General features: G+C 35.7%; 2 protein-coding genes across 2 annotated transcripts; one reads left to right on the top strand and one right to left on the bottom strand.

Annotated features, from left to right (window-relative positions):
* Positions 1–4912: 4912 nt before the first annotated feature.
* Positions 4913–15756, top strand: LOC104234959 (putative clathrin assembly protein At5g35200). The gene is made up of 16 exons (XM_009788615.2): positions 4913–5001; positions 6121–6248; positions 6350–6419; positions 6781–6878; positions 7086–7227; positions 7329–7429; positions 7603–7686; positions 7827–7877; positions 7984–8049; positions 8130–8195; positions 8288–8368; positions 8584–8661; positions 14202–14342; positions 14433–14508; positions 14612–14727; positions 14908–15756. Exons 2-16 carry the CDS (start codon positions 6174–6176, stop codon positions 15478–15480), a joined length of 1818 nt encoding a protein of 605 aa, XP_009786917.1. The 5' UTR covers positions 4913–5001; positions 6121–6173; the 3' UTR covers positions 15481–15756.
* Positions 15757–17756: 2000 nt separating this feature from the next.
* LOC104234960 (UDP-glucuronate 4-epimerase 1-like) lies at positions 17757–19559 on the bottom strand. The gene has a single exon (XM_009788616.2). The coding sequence runs from the start codon at positions 19279–19281 to the stop codon at positions 17986–17988; it is 1296 nt and encodes a 431-aa protein (XP_009786918.1). The 5' UTR covers positions 19282–19559; the 3' UTR covers positions 17757–17985.
* Positions 19560–24424: the final 4865 nt, after the last annotated feature.

Raw genomic sequence — 24424 nt, 5'->3', positions numbered from 1 at the left:
CTTTATATATCATTTGTGTTTGTACATTGTGTATGATGTTTGATATTTACAAATGTATGAATAAGTACTAGTGTCATGAATAATGAACTAAATAAATGATTATTATTCTTTTTCAGAAAATTGTCAGAAATTTTAATGACATTTCATAAAGTTCTAATGAAATGTCGTAAATGTTTTATTGACATTAACCTAAATGTGTGAAATTAAATGTGACATTTCTTAAAGGTTATAATAAACGTCGTAAATCTTTTACCAATATTACCTTAAATGTCAGAAAATTCAAGTGACATTTTTATAAAAGTCGTAAATAAATGTCGCAAATCTTTTTGTGATATTTACCTAAATGTCGGAAAATTTCCAATATTAAAATTTACGACATTTAGTACATATGTAAATAAAATGTCGGCGATTAAATTTGTGACATTTAAGCACCATAATACGACATTTATATAATGTCGTCGTATCCCCTACTTCTTGTAGTGTAAGACCACTTTGCCGGTTACCAGATTGGTAACTGTGCACACTTTGATAAGAACTCTACTTTGTTCCCTTTATCACAGATTTGATAAACACTCAAGAGACTGTACTTTAGGTCATCCACATAGTACATGTTCTCAATTGAGTGTGAAAGAGACTTTCCAACTTTTCCAACATGGATAATGTACCCCTTTTTCTATTTCCAAAGGATATATTCCCTCCCTGCAAGGCTTTTAGTGAGAGAAAATTCATGGTGTTTCCAGTCATGTGCTTTGAGCATCTACTGTCCATGATCCATTGCAGTCCGTTTCCTCTCACTGTTCCCTGCACATATAAATTATGGGTTAGTTTTAGGAACCCAAACTAGTTTGGGTCCCTTATAATGAGAAAAGGGATGAACAAGAGCTTTTCTAGTCCATGCACGCAATACTCGTTTTTTCGAGTGGTACCTGGTCTCTCTTTAGTAGTCACCTTTTCAGCGAACACTTTATTTTTCTGAACAGATTGAACCCTGGCCTGGCAATTTTCTTTGAAGTGCACATTGTTTTCACAGTGGGTACAAAGCTAGTTATCAGGAATTGTGACGTACTTGATGTGAGGGTTGTAAGGAGTTTTCTCCTTTTGGAACTCGATTCCCTATCTGTTTCCATTATTGTTGAAGTACATGGCAGTGACAACATCTGAGGACCAGGTCCACTTGAGAGATTTCTCAAGATCAATTTTTACTTTCTTCAATTCAACTTGAAGCTGCCTATTTTTCTCGAGTTCACCACATAGACTAGTCCTCACATCATTTAATTCTTTTTCAAGTTTGATGTGTGTCTCACTAGCTACTCCATTCCCTTTTTCAATACTTGCATGCCTATGTTCAGATTTGAGTCCCTCAATGGTTTCCTCTAGATCTGTGATAACCACCAAAAAGCCATCCCTTCCTTGCTCAGTATCAGCAATTTTCTCTTCTATGACATTCTTTTCTTTGCTTAGGTTTTCTAAGGTTTCCTTCGAGTCAACAACCACTACCATCAGGTCATCTCTCTCATTTTCTACACTATTTTTTTTCAATTAGAGCTTCCTTTTCTTTTTCAAGATTAGCTATGGTCTCATTTAAATTCACCACACAGACCACCAGATCATCTCTATATTGTTCAACATCTCCTAGCTCTATGGTCAAGGCCTCCTTATCATTATCAAGACTATAATATGCATCAATTAAAACATTTGCTAGAGACATCAATTTTTTAGAAGAATAGGACTTCAGATTTCTCTGAACATCCCTGAAATTTACCTCATCATTTTCATCCTCTTCATCGTCATCAGACTAAGCCATCAATGCAAACAATGAGTCATATTCCTTTGCTTCAGTTTCCACTGCCATCATAGAGCTATTTTTTGCATATGGTTCCCCTTCTGATTCACTAGAAGAGTCTCCCTAAGTAGCAAGAGCTTTCCTCACAATATTGTCAACCGCACTTTTTCGGTTGAATCGTTTGTCAGGAACCGGGTTCCTTTTTGCTGCTTTGTCAGAGTTTTGTTTGTAATGCTCCTGTTTCAGAAATGGGCAATCTATGATGAAATGCCCTGGCTTTCCACACTTGTGATAGAGATCATTATTTTTTGGTTTGCTTGTACTACCTCTCTTAGGTGCCACCATTTCTTCGAAACATCTTTTGAAATCTTTTAGTGAGATAGGCCATATCACTATCTTCTTCATTTGAGTCATTGTTTCCAGCCTTGAGCACCATGTTCTTCTCCTTCTTTGGCTCTCTTCTTTCACTGTCTTTCTTTCTTTTCATCTCGTATGTCTTCAGATTTCCAATCAGCTCATCCATGGTTAGAGTTTGTAAATCTTTAGCTTCAGTGATAGCGTTCACCTTGCTCTCCCAAGAGCCACGTAGAACACTGAGAACCTTCCTTACAAGCTTGTTTCTGGGAATAACATCTCCAAATGAATGAAGCTCATTTATGATAGATGTGAATCTAGTATGCATATCTTGTATAGACTCATCATCCTTCATCCTGAAGAGCTCATACTCGGTGGTGAGCATGTCAATCTTGAACTGTTTAACCTGAGTAGTTCCTTCATGTGCCGTTTGTAATGCTTCCCATATTTTTTTGGCGGAATCACATGCTGAGATTCTATTGTACTCATCAGGTCCTATTCCACATACCAAGATTTTCTTGGCACGTAAGTTCTTTTCTACAGCTTTTCTGTTAATATCACTATACTCTTTTTGTTTTTTCGACACCATCGGTCCAGTTTCTCCAAGTTTCTTCATAGGAACATGTGGACCATCAAAAATGACGTCCCACAGCTCTGAGTATTCTGCCATTATAAAATCATACATACGAGTTTTCCACCAGCCGTAATACTGACCATTAAATCTAGGAGGTCTGTAGGTTGATTGTCCTTCCTTAAAGTTAGGTATTAACCTTTTAGAAAGAACCTACTCTGATACCAATTATTAGTTTATATGAATCCACCAAACTATAAAGTACCTGGTACTCTATGGGTTTCCACTGGTGATACTAATTAAAACAGTAAGTAAATGAGACACGAGATGTTTACGTGAAAAAATCCCAACTCAAGAGGAAAAAAACCACGACCTACACCTGCAAGCTTTCAACTTCACTAACTTGTAAACACACTATTACAAGCCACTTTGTAATGACTCTATTGCAAAGACTTCAACTCAACTAACTTGTGATACACTTACCACAAGCCATTTTATCACTTTCTAGTTACAAAGACTTTAACTTATGACTAACTCTAGTCACAACACAAACTCAGAAGGTTTATGATTTTGAGTTTCCTAAAACAAAGCTTCTAAGAAAGCATGATAGGAGTTACAATGAATAACAAACAACAAGAATACAGCTCAACTACGGACACACATAGACTCATTGTGGAACTGATCCTTAATGGAGTTGTCTTCTTGTTCTTGACCCACTTGTGATTTCAATGCTGGATCAAATCTTTAATACTTGAGAAAATATCACTAAATGCTCAAGTAAATATCTTGTGCCTTACACCATGTTGTTAGACTACCAAAGACATCCCAAGGATGATGTCAATTCTTGGTTGGTACACGCCTCTTCCCAATGGGAAGTGACTGTTGCACTGTCGCGTGTACAGTTGCAGGCAGTTACTTTCTGCAGTTGCTTTCCAGCTGTATAGTTGACTTGTATTTCTGCCAGAGAACACCAAGGGATCAGGTCCCTGTCTTGTTCCTCAATTCTCTACACTTGCAGCAGTTCACATTAGCTGGAGTTCAGGCTGGAAGTCGTTCAATTTCAATATGTGCCAAGTGTGTCAGGTTCCCTATCTGGTTCTTGACAGTAAGTTTGTTAGATCGTCAAAACATAAGGCAAAGACATTGAAAACTCATCAAGTAGTTTAGTCTTAGCTCAATGTAACAGTGTATATCTTTTCTCAGCATAATGAAGTAACTGATTGCTTCTGCTTCTTTTCATTTCTTCTTCTTCTTCTTCTCATATCTCTTCTCCTGTAACCGCCATAGCTGAAGCTTCTTCACACCTAAAAATATTTTTACTCCTCTCATTAAATTATGTTGCAACATTTAATTAAGGGGTAATTTAGTCACACTAACTATTTTTTTCTACAATTTAATATTTTCTTAATGGGTGTGCTCAAGGCAAATTGATCGCTTATTGTGAATCGGAAAGAATAATTGTTATAAGGTGACGATATCTCTTCAGCGTGTGAAGCAGTAGGTTTATCAAGAGGCCATGACTTCATTAATTATATTACTCCAATTATAGTAAACATTAAGGTGCGGATGTCGTAACTCGAATATTCATTTAGACACCAAGTATTGACTTTGATTTGCTTTACAATCCCTATACATAATCCTTCTTTGTTTTTAAGTCTATCTACTTAAAAACAAATTATGGACATAAGAAAATCAAAGTAAGCTCTTTTAGTGAGATTCGGTGGTGGCGGGGTGCTACTTTAAAACAAATTCTTTATTGTGTTCAATTATTTATTCATTAATTTCAGGTGAGTAAACTCTTATTTTATAATTTAAACATAATTTTTGATATAATCTTTATGTGATTTGAAAAAATAGTTCTTGACACGCGAAATACGCGTATGCTAATTAGTTTCTGATATAATATTTATTTAAGACTAATTAAATAATAGTTTAAATAGAGGGGTGAAAGGATTGGATTAGTTTCAATATCATTTGATAGATTGGCCAAATAAGCCATAAAATCAGCAACTCAATTACAATTTATCAGGTCCAAAGTTCTTAATCCAACTGCAAAAAAAAAAAAAAAACATTTTTTTTCCCTAAATTACTGAGTAGTCGACTAAAAAATAAATGGCTCAAAAGGCTTAATTTTTCATTTAATGAAAAAACCAATTTTGTTATAATCACATATTGTTCAAGTGATAAATAATACGTGCATAATATCATTGTTTTCTCTTTCCCTCACCATTGTTAATTACACAGTCAATCACCGGAGTATTTTCCAGCCACTGGACGGCGATCGGTTCCCGTGGTAACCATTTTCTCCTGTAATTGCATCATGAGATCTATCATCATGTCTACCTACATGCATGTATTATACATGATATCTATATATTTTCATGATGACATTTATATATATATATATATATTCTTCACCCGTTTTCTGAATTCTTGGTAAATTGCGCTAACATCGTGATTCATAATTATTATTCCAATTTTATTCTTTTACACCATTTTATTTCACGTGGGTAACGAAGCATAGACATGTTTTTCATTTTAATCTCCCTCTTTATTAGCCCTAACCTCACCTTAGTCAGCGAATCATTAATTCAATATGCATGTTCTTTGAGAAACATAAAATGGCAGTCGGTGCACTAAACTCATGTTATGCGTGGGGTACGGGAAGGGTCGGACCACAAGGGTCTATTATACACAGCCTTATCTTGCATTTCTGCAAGAGCCTGTTTCCATGGCTCGAACAACTGACTTCCTGATCACATGGCCGCAACTTTAATTTACCAGTTACGCCAAAGCCTCAGAGGCTAATGTAGGATTTCAACCTTAAAGTTCTTAGCATTAAATGTTGCACTTTGGAATTTGATACTTGTTGAAACTTAAGTGGTTTTGTGAAATATATGTCTTGTTAAGTTTAGTGTTGAAAATATTGAGTTCAGTTAAATGCATTAATCTTAGGCTCCATCCGCCTTTGCATGCGTTGTTGAATATGCAAAATTGCGAGTTTTGAACTGTCTATAGAGTAGAGCTGCTTGTTCATGAATGAAAAAGTACTTTGACAGATGATTAATTATTTGTTTAATTATATTAAGCATTGTTTGTTTTATGGATCTCTGTCCATTTTTGGGATCAGATTTTGAGAAAAACTTTAGCTTTTAATGATGATAAATGATGGAAGTGTTATATGGTTAATAACACAGTGATTTTACATTTTTAAATGTGATATTTGATTAGTTGGTAGCCAGAGTCCAAATGATGGGTAAATATTGATGAACTTCTGTTCTTTTGTATAAATAAAAGGAATCAGAAAATAGACTTTGCATCCACCTTATATAGTATGTATTGGCTCCTTGATTAGCTCTTAATTACTCAATTAAAATGCATTACGTGAAATTTGTTGCATGTCTTTTTCCAGGTTCTGTTATTGGGTAACAAAATTAAGTTCTAGGGGTTCTGATATTGCTGCATATGGCGAGAAAAGCTCTTGGTGCTTTAAAAGACTCCACAATGGTTGGGATGGCCAAGGTTAACAGCGAGTACAAGGTGAACTATATCTTTGAAAATATATTATATTAGAATGTTTATGCAATAGTCTAATATTTGAGTTAGAAAAACCATTGATTAAGAATCTTGTTTTTCTTCAGAAACTAGATGTCGCTATACTCAAAGCCACAAACCATGTCGAACTACTGCCAAAGGAGAAGCATGTACGAAGTAAGTTCAATTTTAACTTTGCACATCAGAGACATCGAATTTATATGGCTTTGTGTCAATCTTTAGTGGTCTCAGCAGCATAGAACTTCCGTTAATTGAAGGCTGAGGCAACCTCGGATGAAATTAGTGATGTTCATAAGAAATACAGATGTCTCTTTCATTTCCTTTTAGGAATTATGGGCTTCTAATTTCGACTTAGCCATTTTGTTATCAAATTTAGGAGATGTGTCCAAATAATATGTTTTTCAGTGTCATATATGAACCTTTTGACTTGACAGATAAATGTTTTTTGTCATGCATTTGTTTTCCTTTTGCGTTTAAATGGTTATTGCACAATGTACTCAACTTCTTCTTTTTGCAGCTCTTTTCAATGCAGTTTCAAGCAACAGACCTCGAGCAGATGTTTGCTATTGCTTACATACTCTCTCCAAGAGGCTCACCAAAACGCGTACTTGGCAAGTATGATCCAATTACACCATGCTATTTGTTTCATTTACTTTACTTCAATGCATTGAGTACTTTTTGCCGATGGCTGTTTCTTTTACAATTCTCGTCTTCATAGTCTTGCGTCGAAGAATTTCATGTAGATCATATGCCTGTAAATATTTTGAGGTACAAAGTTCATATGTACTTTTCTACTGACAGGCTCTTATATTATGTTTTCAGGTTGCACTAAAAGCGTTAATTGTTATTCATCGTGCTATGAGGGAAGTCGATGTTTCATTTCTTCAAGAGCTTGTTAATTATACTGCTCATAGAGACCATTTGTTAAACCTAACACATTTCAAGGATGATACGAGCACCAATGGTACGTATCGCCTATCTTTTTGATTAATCATATGCAAATAATTACTACTACTAAAATACGAGAAACTGACAGTGTGGATTCTTCTGATTTTGATTGTGAAGCATGGGACTATTCGACTTGGATTCGTTCTTATTCTTTATATCTGGAAGAATACCTTGAATGCTTCTGCATTATGAGATATGATTTTCAGAGAGAACGGAAGGTATATATGTTATTTTTTGCATTGAATAAAACTATCTTAGATGTTATAAAATCCATTTCCTAAACCATTTTGGAATGCAATTTTTTTCTTTGAAATTGATTGTTTTTAAAGTTCTCTCAATGTAATAGTTAAGTCTTTCATTTTGTTATGAAATTGTTATTGATACTAAACAGAGAATAAAGGAGCTAAACACCCCAACCTTGATAGGAACAATACCTGCTTTACAACAACTGCTCTCTCGCCTTCTTGATTGCCAGGTGATGGATCAATCAATTACTGAGTAATCATTTGAAATCTCTGTTTCTTTTTATATTTTGGTTCACGATGTCGTCCTATAATGTTCTGGTACAAATACATTTCCTTTGCTTTAGAGGAATAATGAGTGTCATATTTTCAGCCAGTGGGAGCAGCTCAATATAATTTCTTGATTCAGCATGCCCTTTCAATTGTGAGTTATTACTGAATGTCCTTTCACTATATACCAGTAACTTCATTTGGCTTTAATGCTTTTCACATTGAAAATCAACTTATCATATATCTTATGTTTGATATAGGTTGCAGCAGAAAGTGCGAGTCTATACGTAGCAATTGCTGATGGGATGCTTAACCTGGTGGACAAGGTACGATATAGTTCAAATAGTTGTGATAATGGACAGATCAATGTGAAAAACAATTGGCATTGACTAATAACCTTTGACAGTTTTTTGAGATGCAACGTCATGATGCGGTCAGGGCACTTGAAATTTATCGAAGGGCAGGAGACCAGGTATGTGCATCTTCTTTGTACATATGCATATATCGAGCTACTCATTGTGCATATTTTGCTTTAATACTTGGAAATATATCTATGTGATGCAGGCAGTAAAGCTATCTGAGTTCTTTGAGATATGCAGGAACCTTGACTTTGGACGAGGTCAGAAATATGTTAAAATTGAAAAGGTAATCCAGTTAGTCTTTGTCTCTTTCTCCTTTTGGTCCATGTTTCTATCCCCTGATTCCTATATTCTCATAATCTTAAACTACAAACAGGTACTCCTTTCAGATTTCTAAGTCTGTTTGACAATGTTGTATGATCCTAGTTTATAGACTTTACATAATAATGCTGACATTTCTTGTTGTAACATGCTGTTTCTTCTTCTAATTAATGAATACAGCCACCTGAATCATTCATTACAGCAATGGAAGAGTACTTGATGGATGCACCAAAACCTCTAATGATTACATGGAGGCCGGTACGTTGTAAAGAATTCAATTGAAAAATCTTGTGGTTAGAATTTCAATCTGTTATAAGGTACTAAATTTTACCTTAACTATAGTTCTGTTCTTCTCAATGTTCTCACATAACAGACAAAACCTGCCCATTACATGGCTGTATGTTATTTCTGTCATTGGAGTTCGATATGATAGAAGCTGCCTGTTGCGGAAGCCAAATGTATAGAGTGTGAATAAGTCACAACTACTATACCAAAAATTATGACAACCACCAAATAATAAATAAGACAATAAAGCAACAATAAAGGGAACACCAGAATTTACGAGGTTCGGCTAATTTAGCTTACTCCTCGGACACAACCAATATTTTATTTCACTCCAAAAATACAAGTGAAATAATACTAAAAAAGGGAAGATACAAATGCCTTAAACAGATGAGAAGGCAAATGAGAGGTGTGTATCAATCCTAAACATTAGGCCTTCTTTTATAGGGGAAAAATCCCCCCAAACTTAACTCCCAACCAATGTGGGACTTTGGCATTTTGCCAAACTTCAACAAATCTCCACCTTGGCAAAATTCCACATTTTCAATTCTCTCTCAATAACAAATTTTGGTTGTGTCTTCATCTTCAATCTTCAGTGTTCAACAATGTTGATCAAATCCAAACAATGTTGAAACTTGACCGCAGTCACCACCTTTGTCAGCATATCAGCAGGATTCTCTGTAGTATGAATTTTCTTCACCGTGACTCCACCTTCTTCTATGATTTCTCGTACGAAATGATACCGAACATCAATGTGCTTCGTCCTTGCATGATAAACTTGGTTCTTCGCTAATTGAATAGCACTTTGACTATCACAAAAAATTGTGATACCTTTTTGTTCAACACCAAGCTCCTTTAGCAATCCTTGAAGCCAAATTGCCTCTTTCACAGCATCTGTAATAGCCATGTACTCTGCCTCTGTTGTAGACAAAGCAACTGTTGACTGCAAAGTAGACTTCCAACTAACTGGTGCCTTTGCAAAAGTAAACACATAACCAGTAGTTGATCTTCGTTTGTCCATATCACCCGCAAAATCTGAGTCACAATATCCAACTACAAACTGATTGTCTTCCTGCTCAAAAACTAACCCGACATCTACAGTATTATGAATATACCGTAGAATCCACTTCACAGCTTGTCAATGCTCCTTCCCTGGATTGTGCATATATCTGCTAATAACTCCAACAGCTTGTGAAATGTCAGGCCTTGTGCAAACCATTGCATACATCAAGCTACCAACAGCATTTGCGTATGGTACCTTTGACATATACTCTCGTTCAGCTTCATCCATTGGCGACATAGTAGTACTTAGCTTAAAATGGGAAGCAAGTGGAGTACTAACTGGCTTAGTCTTGTCATCTATGCCAAAACGTTGAAGTACTCTCTTCAAATATTCCTTTTGAGATAAACAGAGTTTCTTTGAACGTCTATCTCTAATTATCTCCATGCCAAGAATTTTCTTTGCCTCACCCAAATCCTTCATCTCGAACTCCTTCTTCAGTTGAATCTTCAACTTATCAATTTCTTCCGAATTCTTGGAAGCTATCAACATATCATCAACATATAGGAGAAGATATACAAAGGAACCATCTTTAAGCTTGTGCAAATACACACAATGATCGTATTTGCTTCTCTTGTACCCTTGCCGCAACATAAACTCGTCAAATCGCTTGTACCATTGTCTAGAAGATTGTTTCAATCCGTACAACGATTTTTCAAGTTTGCACACCATATTTTCTTTTCCAGCAACTTTGAATCCTTCTGGCTGAGTCATGTAGATTTCCTCCTCCAAGTTTCCATGTAAAAACGCAGTTTTTACATCCATCTGAACTAGTTCCAAATCCAATTGTGCTACCAAAGCCAACATAATTCTAATGGAGGAATGTTTTACAACTGGAGAAAACACTTCATTGTAATCAATTCCCTCCTTTTGAGCATATCCTTTGGCCACCAATCTTGCTTTGTAGCGAACATCTACTTGGTTAGGAAATCCTTCCTTCTTTGCAAATACCCATTTGCACCCAATTGCTTTCTTTCCCTTCGGGAGATTGGCCAATCTCCATGTATGATTCTGATGAAGGGACTGTATTTCATCATTCATGGCAATCCTCCACTTATCTTCTTCTGAACTTTGGACAGCGTCTTTATAAGTAGTAGGAACATCATCAGCTACAATTGAGGTTGCACAAGCAACCGTCTCTATGAGACGAACAGGTTTCGTTATTGTTCTTTTTGGCCTGCTGGTTGCTATTGATTCAAGTTGTTGTTGAGATTCCTGAGTTGGAATCTCCTCTACTGGCTCTCCTTCCAGAGGGTAATCTTCATTTGTTTCCTCCTCTGCTTCTTGTGTAGGAAAAATAAATTTTCCCTCAAACTCCACCTGCTTAGAAGCACCTTCATTTTGTTTGGTATCTTCTGTTACCTTATTTACCATAGCAAATTCATCAAAGGTAACATCTCTGCTGAATATTACTTTCTTTGTCATAGGGCACCATAAGCGATATCCTTTGACTCCAGAAGTAATTCCCATAAAAATAGCCTTCTTTGCCCTTGGATCCAATTTTGACTCCGTCACATGATAATATGCAGTTGAGCCAAACACGTGCAAAGAGTTATAATCTACAGCAGGTTTTCCGTACCATTTTTCAAATGGTGTTTTGCCATCAATAGCAGCAGATGGTAGACGATTAATGAGGTGACATGCATATGTAATTGCCTCAGCCCAAAATTCTTTGCCCAAGCCAGCATTGGACAACATACACCGTACCTTCTCCAGCAAGGTCCGGTTCATACGTTCTGCCACTCCATTCTGTTGTGGTGTATGTCTAACAGTGAAGTGTCGGACGATGCCATCATTTTCACAGACCTTATTGAAATGATCATTTTTGTATTCACCTCCATTGTCTGTGCGAATACACTTGATCCTCCTGCCTGTTTGATTCTCCACCATCGTCTTCCATTTGAGAAAAATTCCCAGCACTTCATCTTTGTTTTTCATTGTATACACCCACACTCTTCGAGAAAAATCATCAACAAAGGTTACAAAATAGTGCTTCCCACCCAATGAAGGTGTTTTGGAAGGACCCCAAACATCAGAGTGTACATAATCCAAAATGCCTTTAGTATTATGGATCGCTGTACCAAATTTAACCCTTGTCTGTTTCCCTTTGACACAATGCTCACAAAACTCCAAGTTGCAAGCCTTTACTCCTTTTAACAATCCTTGATCTGATAGAGTTTTCAAGGATTTTCCTCCAGCATGTCCCAAGCGCATGTGTCATAGCTTGGTTGCTTCTGCCTCTTTGTCGTCACTGGATGTTACTGTCGCTGTCCCAATAACTGTACTGCCACGATAGCGGTACATATTATTATTCTTCCGATTAGCCTTCATTACCACTAGTGCACCGGAGCATACTCTCATCACTCCATTTTCTGCAATGATTTTGAACCCTTTTGATTCTAGGGCTCCCACAGAGATGAGATTCTTCTTCAAATCCGGTACATATCGAACATCTATCAATGTTCTGATCATTCCATCATGGTTCCTTAATCGTATTGAACCAATGCCATATGAGGTAAGAGGGCTGTTATCCGCTGTGTGGATGACTCCATATTCTCCTTCTTGAAATTCCATGAACCAGTCCCTGTTGGGACACATATGATAGCTACAAGCCGAGTCCATCAACCATATGTCTGATGATGTTGATGACTCTGTTGTAACTAATGAGAAGTCTGAATCATCACAATCAGCTACATTTGAATCCATAATGGCCTTTCCATTGTTATGTTTGGCCTTATTCTTCAACTTCGGACAGTCTTTCTTCCAGTGCCCTTTTTCTCGACAAAAGGCACATTCATCTTTGCTGGGTCTGGATCTTGACTTGGATCTTCCCTTCTTTGTCCTCGTTTGATTTTGAGGACGACCCCTCACAAATAGTGCTTCTCCTTCTCCGCCCTTCTGTTTTTCTCGCTTTCTTTGTTCATAGCTGTACAAAGCCGAACAAACTTCTCTGAGAGAAACTTCGTCATTTCCATGGAGTAGAGTAGTTTCAAGGTGCTCGTACTCATCAGGAAGTGACGCCAACAACATCAAGGCCAAGTCACCATCATCATAAGTTGTATCCATATTTTGCAAATCTGTAACCAACTTATTGAAACTGGTGATATGTTCATTCATCGTGGTACCAGGAACATAGGTGAAGTGAAACAGTCTCTTCTTCATGTACAATTTATTTTGACTGTTTTTCTTCAAAAATTTATCCTCCAGTGCTTTCCATAATTTACTTGCAGAAGTTTCCTTTGTGTATGGATATTTCTGCTCTCTAGCAAGGTAGGATCGAATGGTACCGCAAGCAACACGGTTGATAATTCTCCAATCTTCTTCTCCAATAACATCTGGTTTCTTTTCTTCAATGGCCAGATCTAGCCCTTGTTGAAAAAGGACATCTAGAACCTCGCCTTGCCACATCCCAAAATGTCCGGACCCGTCAAATATTTCGACCGCAAATTTCGCATTTGACACAATTCTTGTCATAAGCGAAGATGCCAATGATGACGTATTGTTGACACTTGATGTAGATTCTTCTTGTTTATTGTCTCCCATCTTTGACACAAATATTATTTAATAGCTGACGACACAAATCAAGATTATTTCCTTTCTGGTGTGGAAGATCAGACTATGCTGCAACCACAGAGCATACTTAGACAGTACCTTGGCTCTGATACCAATTGTTGCGGAAGCCAAATGTATATAGTGTGAATAAGTCACAACTACTATACCAAAAATTATGACAGCCACCAAATAATAAATAAGACAATAAAGCAACAATAAAGGGAACACCAGAATTTACGAGGTTCGGCTAATTTTGCTTACTCCTCGGACACAACCAATATTTTATTTCACTCCAAAAATACAAGTGAAATAATACTAAAAAAGGGAAGATACAAATGCCTTAAACAGATGAGAAGGCAAATGAGAGGTGTGTATCAATCCTAAACATTAGGCCTTCTTTTATAGGGGAAAAATCCCCCTCCCCCCCAAACTTAACTCCCAACCAATGTGGGACTTTGGCATTTTGCCAAACTTCAACACTGCCATCATCAAAACCTTCTTTCATAGTATTAATTCTAGTTATCCCTAAGACTTTCGACAGGGAAGTTCTTATGGAATGAGATAACACAGAGTAGGACTAATCTCGCGTAAGGTTACTGAACTTTATTCACTATAAGAGTGACATGAGAAAACTATTTCTTGTCACATTAAAGTAATTGAACTTTACTCACTATAACAGTAAAGTTACAAAAGTATATTTAGTCGCATTAAAGTAACTTAACCTTTCTCAATCTAACAGTATAGTCACTAAACTTTACCCACATTAATGACAACATACTGATCGAAGACCTTACCATTATAATGGGTAAGATCCAGAGATCCTTCGTGAAATTAACCTCACAGATGTAACTAGTTTATAGTCTTATTTCTGGGAATTTCTTCTTTTTTTTTCTTATGCCAACAGGATGATGATGACAGAAGTACCAAGGTCATTGCTGTTCCTGAATCCAAACAAGAGACTGATCAAGAACAAGAACCTGAAGTACAAAAGAAAGAAGAGAGTAACACCGAGACTCCAGCCCCACCCCTCATTCCTGACCTTTTAGTAAGGACTTCTTGACATAATTTAATTACTTCCAAATGGAAAAATCAATTTTCTGATGATACATTGTTAGCTAATTATAAACTTTTATAGTCTTTTGATGAGCCAACTGAAGAATCGGCTGCTCCGGAAGATAACAACTACCTAGCTTTAGTTATTAGTACACCTGGTATGTCTTCTTTCTTTCTTGTCTTCTTCTTTATATTTGTATCTATCAATGCAGAGGGATCCAAGTTTTTCTTCTAAGTATGCTCATTATATTATGTGTGTAGAGGAGTTGTCAAATTCTTTGAACAGTTCAGACCAATGTGGTGAGCCGACAGGTTGGGAATTGGAACTCGTTACAGCGTCAACTTCTAACCAGGGGCCGTTCACAGATAATAAGCTGGTTAGCCTTTTCACTTGAAGTATAAAGATTTTATCTATTGATCCTATCTTATATCTACCATTATTCTATTTGTTGTCTAACCAATTAATAAGAATTGCATCAGCTTGATCAGTGATGTGCCTTTAATATTTTCGTTTACCAATGCTTCATTATATTTGAAACATTTTCTCCTATTTCCAGATACAGGGGGGTGTACTAGATAGATCAAAGTTGGATAATTTATATGACACAGCATTGGCAAGACAGAATATAAATGAGCCTTATAATAGGGATGCTTCATCTAATCCGTTTGAGGTAGCCGATAATTCCCAGGATGCATTTTATAGTTCAAGTAACTCTGGAACAAGTGATGCACAAAAGGCTGCTATGACTCAATACCATGACTATATGGTTTTAATGCAACAACAAATGGCCAATATGTCTCAATTACAAGAACCATTCATGGGACAACAACAAATTTCTGGAATTCCCGGACAACATGAAACCTTAATGCAGCAGCAAATGGCCGCTATCGTGTCTCTACAACAGCAAAATGCTGTTATAACGCAACAAGAGGAAGTCATTATGAAACAACAAAATGATGGAAAGTGTCAAGAACAAGAAACACAAATGCAAGAAAAGATAGAAGGGCCAGTATTGGTTAATGATGCAAATCCATTTGGGAATCCTTTCACTGATGTTACAACGTATAATCCCTCTCAGGATCAGTCTCATGTATCTCAAAATCAAAACTCACAGGCTAGCTTAATATAAAATCATTTTTCAAAGAGAAAAGATGGTATTTGGAAATGCAAGAAATTAGACTGTTGATAAGATGGGAATAACCAATGTGTAATTCAGTTAGATTTATTTGGCTGGTTGTTCTAGTCATAGTGACAGTAGGGGGCTGCTATCATTTCTTGGCAATTATACATGTTGATCCCATGTTTGTGTTAGTAGTAAATGTAAATAAGAATCGAACAGAGTATTAATCAGAAAATGTTCTTTCCTCCTCTATCAATAGAATACTGAATAATCTTTCAAAATGTGCATTTTTGGCTCAATTAATTCCCTGATGTGTTGTTTTTAAGGTAATACCATAAATATGCAAAACACATTTGTAGGATGTGATTTAAGAATGAAGCATAACGCTACAAGTCGCGTACAAATCGCATTCGTCAAATGTGATTTATAGATCGCATTCCCCAAATGTGAATAATAAGTTGTTTTTGCTGCATTCGCTAACTGGAATGTATAAATCGCCATCACTCAGTGCGACTTATAAATCGCGTCTCGGTAATGGTGACTTATAATAATTGCGAGTTATATATTCATTCGATCATTGTGACTTATAAACCACATTCGACAATTGCGAGTTATGAATCGCATTAGTAACAGCCACATTTGGCGACTTAAAAATTACATCTTATAAATCGCATGCTGTAATTGCAACTTATAAATCGCATTCTTTAACTTATAAATCGCATGTATGATTGCGACTTATACATCGCATTTGTAGCGACTTATGCCATGTATTATCTATTCTTTCATTTATGCCTTCCGCGTGGCAACCATTACCATTAACTACAATCTACAAGTGGGGCAACTTTGAAAATGTAAACTTTTTGTTAATACACAAAGCAACTAACTCCATTGTCATGCGGCTTCAGTTTGAAATTTTAATTTCTGCTTTGTGTAAAAAACTTGTTTCAACACAATTTGCTTGGCAAATATTGGAGTTACAAAATAAATGTTGCATAATAAATTATCAAAAGGAACCCCAAATTAACCAAAATATCCGTTAAAATAGCACGAGTTAGTTAATTTTCGGACTGGTCATTCAAAAATAGCCAGCATTTGTTAAGTCATTGAAAAATAGCCATTATTTTGATGTAACAGAGATCGGTCCAGCATAATATACTGGAGTTCGGTGCACTTGTGTAAGAACTTCCAGCATATTATGCTGGACCGATATACTTTGCTGGCTCCAGTATAGTATTTTTTAATTTTGAACAATGTTTTCGTTCAAATTTATCTTTATATGAAACTGCGGCTATTTTTGAATGACCACTTGTAAATCGGGCTATTTTTTAATTTTTTCCAAAATATCCATAGTGTCGGCGGGGAAAATCCAATACACATGCAGTAGGAGCTTTACAGCTAAACGGTGGCCCACAAATTGCAGCCCAATCCAGCGGCTCAAAAACTTTTAAAAAATGGCAATTACATCACTCACATGGTTGTGGGCCCTCAACCATTTAACTCGTAGCCGTATTTCACGGTTGGCCTCTCATCTCTTAGCTGTCTGCTATCAAATGTTGTCATAAAATATTAAATGCATCAATGGGAAAATATCCCATGTGCCTCTTAAGTTTAACCAGTACACCATGAAGTATAGTTCAATGGGAAAATTTTACTTTGTGCTATGTTTGAAAAATGGAGTTCGTGGGATTCAAAATCTTGAGTAAGGTAAAACTTTGGATCCAGAAATTTCACTTTTAGATATATGCAATTTCGTGTGAGCACAAAGTAAAAAATTTCAATAAATGATGAGAGATCTTTTGTTGCTTAATCAAATGTCCAATTTTTTGCCACAAATTACTAAAATAGCTAATTTGATATTACTAAAGCACAAATATCAAAGTGTCAAAGAAATTCAAGTACATAAGTTGAAGGGAAAAGAGAAGGGTAGCTTTGACATAAGCTGCGGTTGATTAGGAGGTTACGGGTTCGAGTCGTGAAAATATCCTCTTGCAAAAATACAGGGTAAGGCTGCGTACAATGACCCTTATGGTCCGCTCTTTCTTCAAAGAAAGCGCATAGCGAAAGCTTAGTGCACTGGACTGTCCTTTTAGGAAATTAGAAATTAGACTGACCAAAAGATCCTAAAGCCCGTCAATCGAAAATAGTTTCTCTATCTTTATACGGTAGAACCAAACCACAACCTTATAAAATGTAAGATAACAACTTTAGCAGTAAATTACCAATCAATTACAACCTTACTTGCTTATGCTATACAAGTGTCTTTATCATATATGTATTCCAAGGAATCCAATAAACAAAGTGCAAATGCGTTTATAAGAAAGCATTTAATAACAATATTCTAAACAAGGGATAAGGAGCTCTCCAATGTTCTTAGCTTCTCTTCCCCAAGAAAAATATTCAATTTTTTTTTTCCTTTTTCCCTTTTCTTCACCTTTCTTGCGGTGATTTTAAAAAACATAAAATCAAAGAAAAAAAAGTTTCTATTAAAAGAAGAAAATAAAATTAACAGAACAATCACTTTACAGACTTTTCTTGACTATAGCCGTAATAAGAGAGATACCACCTAACAAATTTTCTCAACCCGGTTTGCAAATCGGTTGTCGGTTTATACCCGAGTTCTTTTCGGGCCGAGCTAATATTTGCATGCGTAAACGGAACGTCGCCGTTTCCTAGCATATCCACAGTATGCTTCTTAGCTTTTACCTTCAAATGCTTCTCCAACATCCCAACCATCATCGGAACAGTCACCGGCGATGTATTACCCAAATTAAAGATCCGATAAGTAGCGGGACCTCGTTTCTTTCCACCCGACCCGGTACTCTTCCCTGCAGTATCTAATGATCCAACACATCCTTTCACAATATCATCAATGTAAGTAAAATCCCGGGCCAAGTCAACCCGATTCTTACCCCGGTAAATTGTAATCGGCTTTCCTTGTAAAATATTCCGGGTAAATGAAAAATAAGCCATGTCGGGTCTGCCCCATGGACCATAAACAGTAAAAAACCTCAATCCAGTAATTGATAACCCGTAAATATGATTGTACGTATGAGTAATTTCCTCACCAGCTTTCTTTGTTGCTGCATATAATGAAGCGGGTTGATCAGTCCGATCCGATTCAGAAAACGGTACCTTTTCATTTAACCCGTAAACTGAACTGGAGCTGGCCCATACAATAGCAGGTTGCGGGTTAGCATTTTTGCAAGCTTCAAGAAGTGTAACAAGTCCAGCAATATTACTATGAACATAAGATTGAGGATTTTCCATGGCGTATCGCACACCCGCCTGCGCAGCTAAATGCATAACATGCGTAAATGCTACAATATCAAAGAGCTTTGCTAACATGCGCGCGTCGTTAATATCACCTTCTACAATGAAAATATTTTGAGAATTTAACAGATTTTTCCTTGCTTTTTTCAACGAAGGGTCGTAGTAATTGTTGAAGTTGTCGAGTCCCACGACTCCATCGCCTCGTTTTTTCAAGGCGAGGGAAACGTGGGTCCCAACGAAACCAGCTGCACCGGTTACCAGTACGGACATGCCGTTGACGCGGTGGATTTGGGCGGAGTCACGAACTTGTTTCTCCCAATGAAGACTACCCCACGTTGAGGAAAGATACCGGGTACCGGAATCCATAAATGATTGAAAACTCAAATACGACGCCGTTAAAGCTATTAAAAACAATGCCCATAAAAACATTGTACTTGTCGAAGCGAAACATCTATGGAATTGCCGATTTACAGAGTAATAAGTTTTGTCCTTGAACTTTCCTGGTGTTGATGGATACAATTGCTCCTCCAATGGCCGCATTTTCTTGAATAAAAAGAGAAAAAAAGAAACTTCTGGGGTTGTTTTGTAATTGAGAGAAAATTGGAACTTTGTTAGATGCAGAGGAAAATGGTGGATTTTTTGAGTCTGCACCTGAGGAAAGAAGAGGAAAGAAGAGGAATATATATATTGAAAGAAAGCTTCAAAACGCGTTAAAGAAAGAGAGAGAAAGGAAAATATTCAAAGGATAAAGAAATTGGACGAGAGAAAGAGAGAGTTTCGAGGAGACAGCCAATGCCAAGCCAAGCAGTACAAATTTAGGAAACTGGATTTTTGCCTTTTTAGAAAGTGAGGAGAGAGAAAGAGGGGGATGGGTAAAAATAGAAACTGTAGAAAGATAGTAAATCTGTAATTGGATAATATTTTACTTTTAGGTGGAAACACCTTTTTATTTTAATTTTTCATATATATATATAAAAAAAAATTCTTTATTTATATAATAGAAAATGCTCTAATTGGAAACAAAGAAAATGTTTTTTTAATTAAGGTGCTCTAATATTCCAATTAAAGAGACACATTAAGGTGTGGAATTACAATTATTTTGACATTGTTTCCAATTTGTGACAGAGTAAAAGAAAGCGTAAAATCTCTACTCAAGAAGTAAAAAGTGTATAATAGTAAGTTCATATACTATTCGCCTTTGGAAGAAACATAATATTGCTATTAATAAGAATTGTAACGAAGTAGAAAATACTCTTTTATCTTTAATCAAAATTCTAGAGTTCGAGCTTTGAATATGTAATTGTCTTTAATATGGGACTTCTTATTATGAATTTAAATTTAATCAAGCTCGAATTCGAGTACCTAATTGTTAAGATATACTATTAATCATGCGGTTTAGATATAGTATTGTATTTTATTCTTTATGAAATAATTATTTATTTGATTTATTCAATTTAATAAAGTACTATTTTAAATAGATCATTTGTTACATGTGTGTCATTTAGTTATGAAATAGACAATTTAGTGTATGGAGTCTTAGCTCATGCACGGAAGATTAAATTGTCGGTTCTCATAATTAATAAACTATGTTCACAATCGAATATATTATTGGGAAAAATATCTTGATGGTTGTAGCACGAGATTAATGTATAATTTATCTTGATTATGAGAGTGGTTTTACTCCGACTTCTTGTGCTAGTATACTTAGTGTATATTGAACAAGCCAAGTAGAGAAAAAGTATTTTTGTACTGAATATATATAAAATATTTTATCTAATTCATTAAATGAGCTTATACTCCTAATCTTGATATAATTATTATGATCAATGTGATTTGTTTATTGTTTTGATTTATCAAAATGTACAACTCTATTCAGAGTTAGTGTATGCCTAATAGATTGGACAATAACGAATAGTATTTGTGAAATAATAATTAGTTGATAGAATCTATGACTCGATTTTGAGTTTTGATGATACCCATTTATGTAAGCTTATAAGTTTTTATGTGAAAATCCGATCGATGAATTTTGTATCCGTCACATGAAATAGTTTAAATAGAATTATAAAGGATTTATTAGTTGATTAAATTAAATTGTCAGTGATTTAATTTAATTAACTGGTATTTGTGATCTTAACATGGGAAATTTAAATAAGTGTTAGTGAATTTTCGAAATTCATATTGAGGAGTTCAATTGCAGTTTTTTGGTGGAATAAACTGCAATTAATTATAGTAGGAATTAATTTATCAAAATTTTCGAATTGATGCTATAATTGGTAGCCTCTTATTGTTTCTGTGGTCCCTGTTATACTTAGTAAAATCCTCGACAAACTTGGGTAAAAAGTGACTTGGGAGAAAAGTCATCCTTTTGAGTTAGAGTAGGATTCTACTTGCACAAGCAGAATCCTACACGTTTTTGAGCCCCCTTTTGCCTGAATTTCGTGTCTACATAAGGAAGACGTTTTTCACCCAATAACTCACTCTTCAGAGTTGTATTATTTTTGCTCACTCAAAACAATTTCGTCCAAGGTTTTATAAGGTATAGCAGAAGATTGAAGCCCTGGATTCTTGCTCTGTGGAGGATCTGTGCAACGTTTTCAAGAGGTTAGTTCTTCTAATCTCCGAATTATATATCAGCGTCTAGTTTACATGTTTGTGATACCTAAATTTTATACTTGCTTCTGCTGCACATGTTCTCGCAATACTATCAAATGAAACCAAACAAAGAAACATATTTCTAAAAAACCTCACTGCATATGGTCCACATGAGAAGATTAAGCTACACCTTTTGCTATATTTAAAAAGTATATGGGAGTATGGGACCCTAAGTTAGTATATGCTTTAATTAAGCTAATCCTGTCAGCCGTACAACGAGACACGTTTGGTGCAACTTGCACGTCGTAATAAAATATTAATTATAATTTTTTTAATTAGACAATACTTACGGAAGGCCGTATTGTGAAAAATTTTAATGTATAACAATTACAATCATACAACTTACTCAAAAATCTTGAAAACAATCAGTTCAACTATTCGGGGTTGAAAGATAACTCATTAAGTGAGCTTTTTATTTTCCACGGTTTAGCTAAAAATTAATAATTTTAACTCTTTGATGAGACTAATGTAACTTATCACTTATGCTATAAAAAAAGATAGAGAGAATATACTAATAAATACATTAACATGCAGGGAGTTACGGGCGGTGCACTGAGCCATCCATTTGAATATTATGGAATTTTCCTTGATCCTTCATTCTTGACTTAATTTATTTCTTCAAGTGTATAATATCTTTTACAAGAAGATTAAGATTCCAATCTTGGGTGGTTGGAATGGGATTAAATAAAAGAAACCTTAAATAAAGGTTGAATGTGAAATTAGTTACGTGTTAGCTTTTAAGCAAAGTGTGTTCTTTTGACTAATCAAGCACATATCGTCTCTTGTAAAATTGTAATAATGAAAACACCCGTAAGAGCTTATAAACTGATTCTGTTTAGTTTCTTGATTTTTTTTTTCAAATTACTTTCCTTTTTCCCTCAAGTAATGAAGTTTTTCTTCTTCAAAATATTAGAATTTAATCTTTTAATAATGATCTAACTATCATCAAAGATAGCTAAAATTTTGAGTTGAAGTTTTGAGAATGAAGTCGTTTTTGGTAGGAATTATTTTATTTCTCAAAGTGAAATTTTCTGACGCGAATTCAGATTATTGAATCTTGAAATCGGTACCGAGCATATGAAAAAAAAAAGATCTAACTAGCTTTATGCCTTTGTATAGTCCTATGTCAACTTCCAAAATGTGCTCTCTTTCAATTTATAAATGAGGAAAACAATCAACTTTCCTGTCTTCTAAAATTAAAGAGATTGCAGATATAGTTATTAGCTCTTAATGAGTTAGTTAATCCTATTAATTTTATGTCACCTAGTTTCCTTTAATGAACAGGCATAAATCCATAGATTTATTGATAAAGTTGATGAACTGTCGTAATTAATGGAAGGACTAAACTTATACTGTAGAATCTAAGAATAGTAAGTTGACATGATACATGAGCTGTGACGCAGTGTCTGTCTACAGTCTACAGGCTTGACTTTAACATTGATCTGCCATTTATATGAGCTGTGATTACAGTAAGATATCCACTCAGTCACTTATATAAATAGTAATACTTGCACGGACTATACGGATGACTAATACGGCTAAAATCTGCCATCTAGTTGAAAAGGTAAATTTAGCTGGCGTTTGAACTAATAAGTTGTGAAAATAAAATAGCTAGTGTAAAGTCATTGAAAAATAGCCACTATTTTGCTGTAACACGGAAAGTTCCAGCATACTGGAGATTGATGCACCTGTGTATGAACTTCCAGCATATTATGATGGAACTCCAACACACGAAAAGTTCCAGCATAATATACCGGAAATTGGAGCACCTGTCTATGAACTTCTAGCATATTATGCTGGAAGTTCAGTGTATTATATTGGAATTCCAGTATATTATACTGGAATATTTTTCGAATTTTGAACAATGTTTTCATTCCTATTTATCTTTACATGAAAAGTGGTTAAATTTCGATTACTTTTGCAATTGTGACTATTTTTCAATTACCACTTGTAAATCTGGCTATTTTTGAATTTCACCCTAATAAGTTTGGTTAAAATTAATGTGTCAAAATAAATAAAACGTGGGTGTAGATTAACATAACCTAATTGGGCACGTAAAGCAATTTCTTGTAGCGAAAGAGAGAACATAAAACACAAACCATACTTAAATTACTCCATTTAATCTAATACACAAGTGACAACGGCACAAACTAGTACAAGGTACTAATTACAAATATAGGACTCCATGCATTATATATTCTTTATTCTTATTCATACAAAAGTAGTAATTAATCTCCTTTTTTATTTTTCTAATGGAATATTTAGTTACCATAGTCACCTCCGTATTCACGAGCACACATGATCGGCCTTAATTACCGGAACCAGAACCAGCTCTTGATCCAGCGTATGAGCCTGCCTCTGAACCAGCACCACTTGATCCACCTCGATTGCCTGAACCAGAACCAGCTCTTGATCCAGCATACGAGCCTGCCTCTGAACCTGCACCACCATTGCCCGAGGAAGTTGAACCTGAGCTTGAGCTTGAGCTAGAACTTGATCTTGAGCCAGAGCCAGAGCCAGAACCGGCTCCTGCACCGGCTCCTGAACCACTTCCACCTCCTAAACCCAAGCCTACACCAGCACCAACGCCCACTCCTATACCACCACCCACGTCTAGGCCCAAATCCTTTCGTGCCACCCGACCTTCAGAGGCCATAATAAGAGTTGACAAAACAAGCAAGGCAAGAAAGCCCAATGCCTTCACCCTAGCCATATTTAAATTAAGACACTAAGAGTAACAAAATTACAAAAGTAAATGTTTGTCAACAAGTATTCCTCTATTTATCTACTAGTAATGCTTGATTTTATCTTGTTGTAGTGAAACATGACAATTGTAACGGTATTTATAGGTTTAGATACTAAGGTTTTGGTTTGGTAAACATTAACAATTAAAGGCAGTGGGGGACATTTAGCATTATTAACATAATGGGCCGGACTAAAGTTTGTGGATGAGAAATAAAGGCATGAAATTGAAGAAAGCTTTTTGGACTCTTCATGTGATAGCCATACTATGATGAGAGTGTGCCGACCC

The sequence above is a fragment of the Nicotiana sylvestris genome, chromosome 6, assembly GCF_000393655.2.
Source record: "Nicotiana sylvestris chromosome 6, ASM39365v2, whole genome shotgun sequence".
Classification (NCBI taxonomy): Eukaryota; Viridiplantae; Streptophyta; class Magnoliopsida; order Solanales; family Solanaceae; genus Nicotiana; species Nicotiana sylvestris.
The sequence above is the reverse complement of the archived record's forward strand: the minus strand, read 5'-3'. Positions and strand labels throughout refer to the sequence as shown.

Excerpts from the sequence above, each read along its gene's own strand:
- LOC104234959 (XM_009788615.2), top strand. The coding sequence starts at position 6,174 with ATGGCGAGAAAAGCTCTTGGTGCTTTAAAAGACTCCACAATGGTTGGG. Across the intron at positions 6,420-6,780 it reads AAAGGAGAAGCATGTACGAA|CTCTTTTCAATGCAGTTTCA; the intron begins GTAAGTTCAATT and ends TTCTTTTTGCAG. Across the intron at positions 14,728-14,907 it reads CGTTCACAGATAATAAGCTG|ATACAGGGGGGTGTACTAGA; the intron begins GTTAGCCTTTTC and ends TCCTATTTCCAG.
- LOC104234960 (XM_009788616.2), bottom strand. The coding sequence starts at position 19,281 with ATGCGGCCATTGGAGGAGCAATTGTATCCATCAACACCAGGAAAGTTC.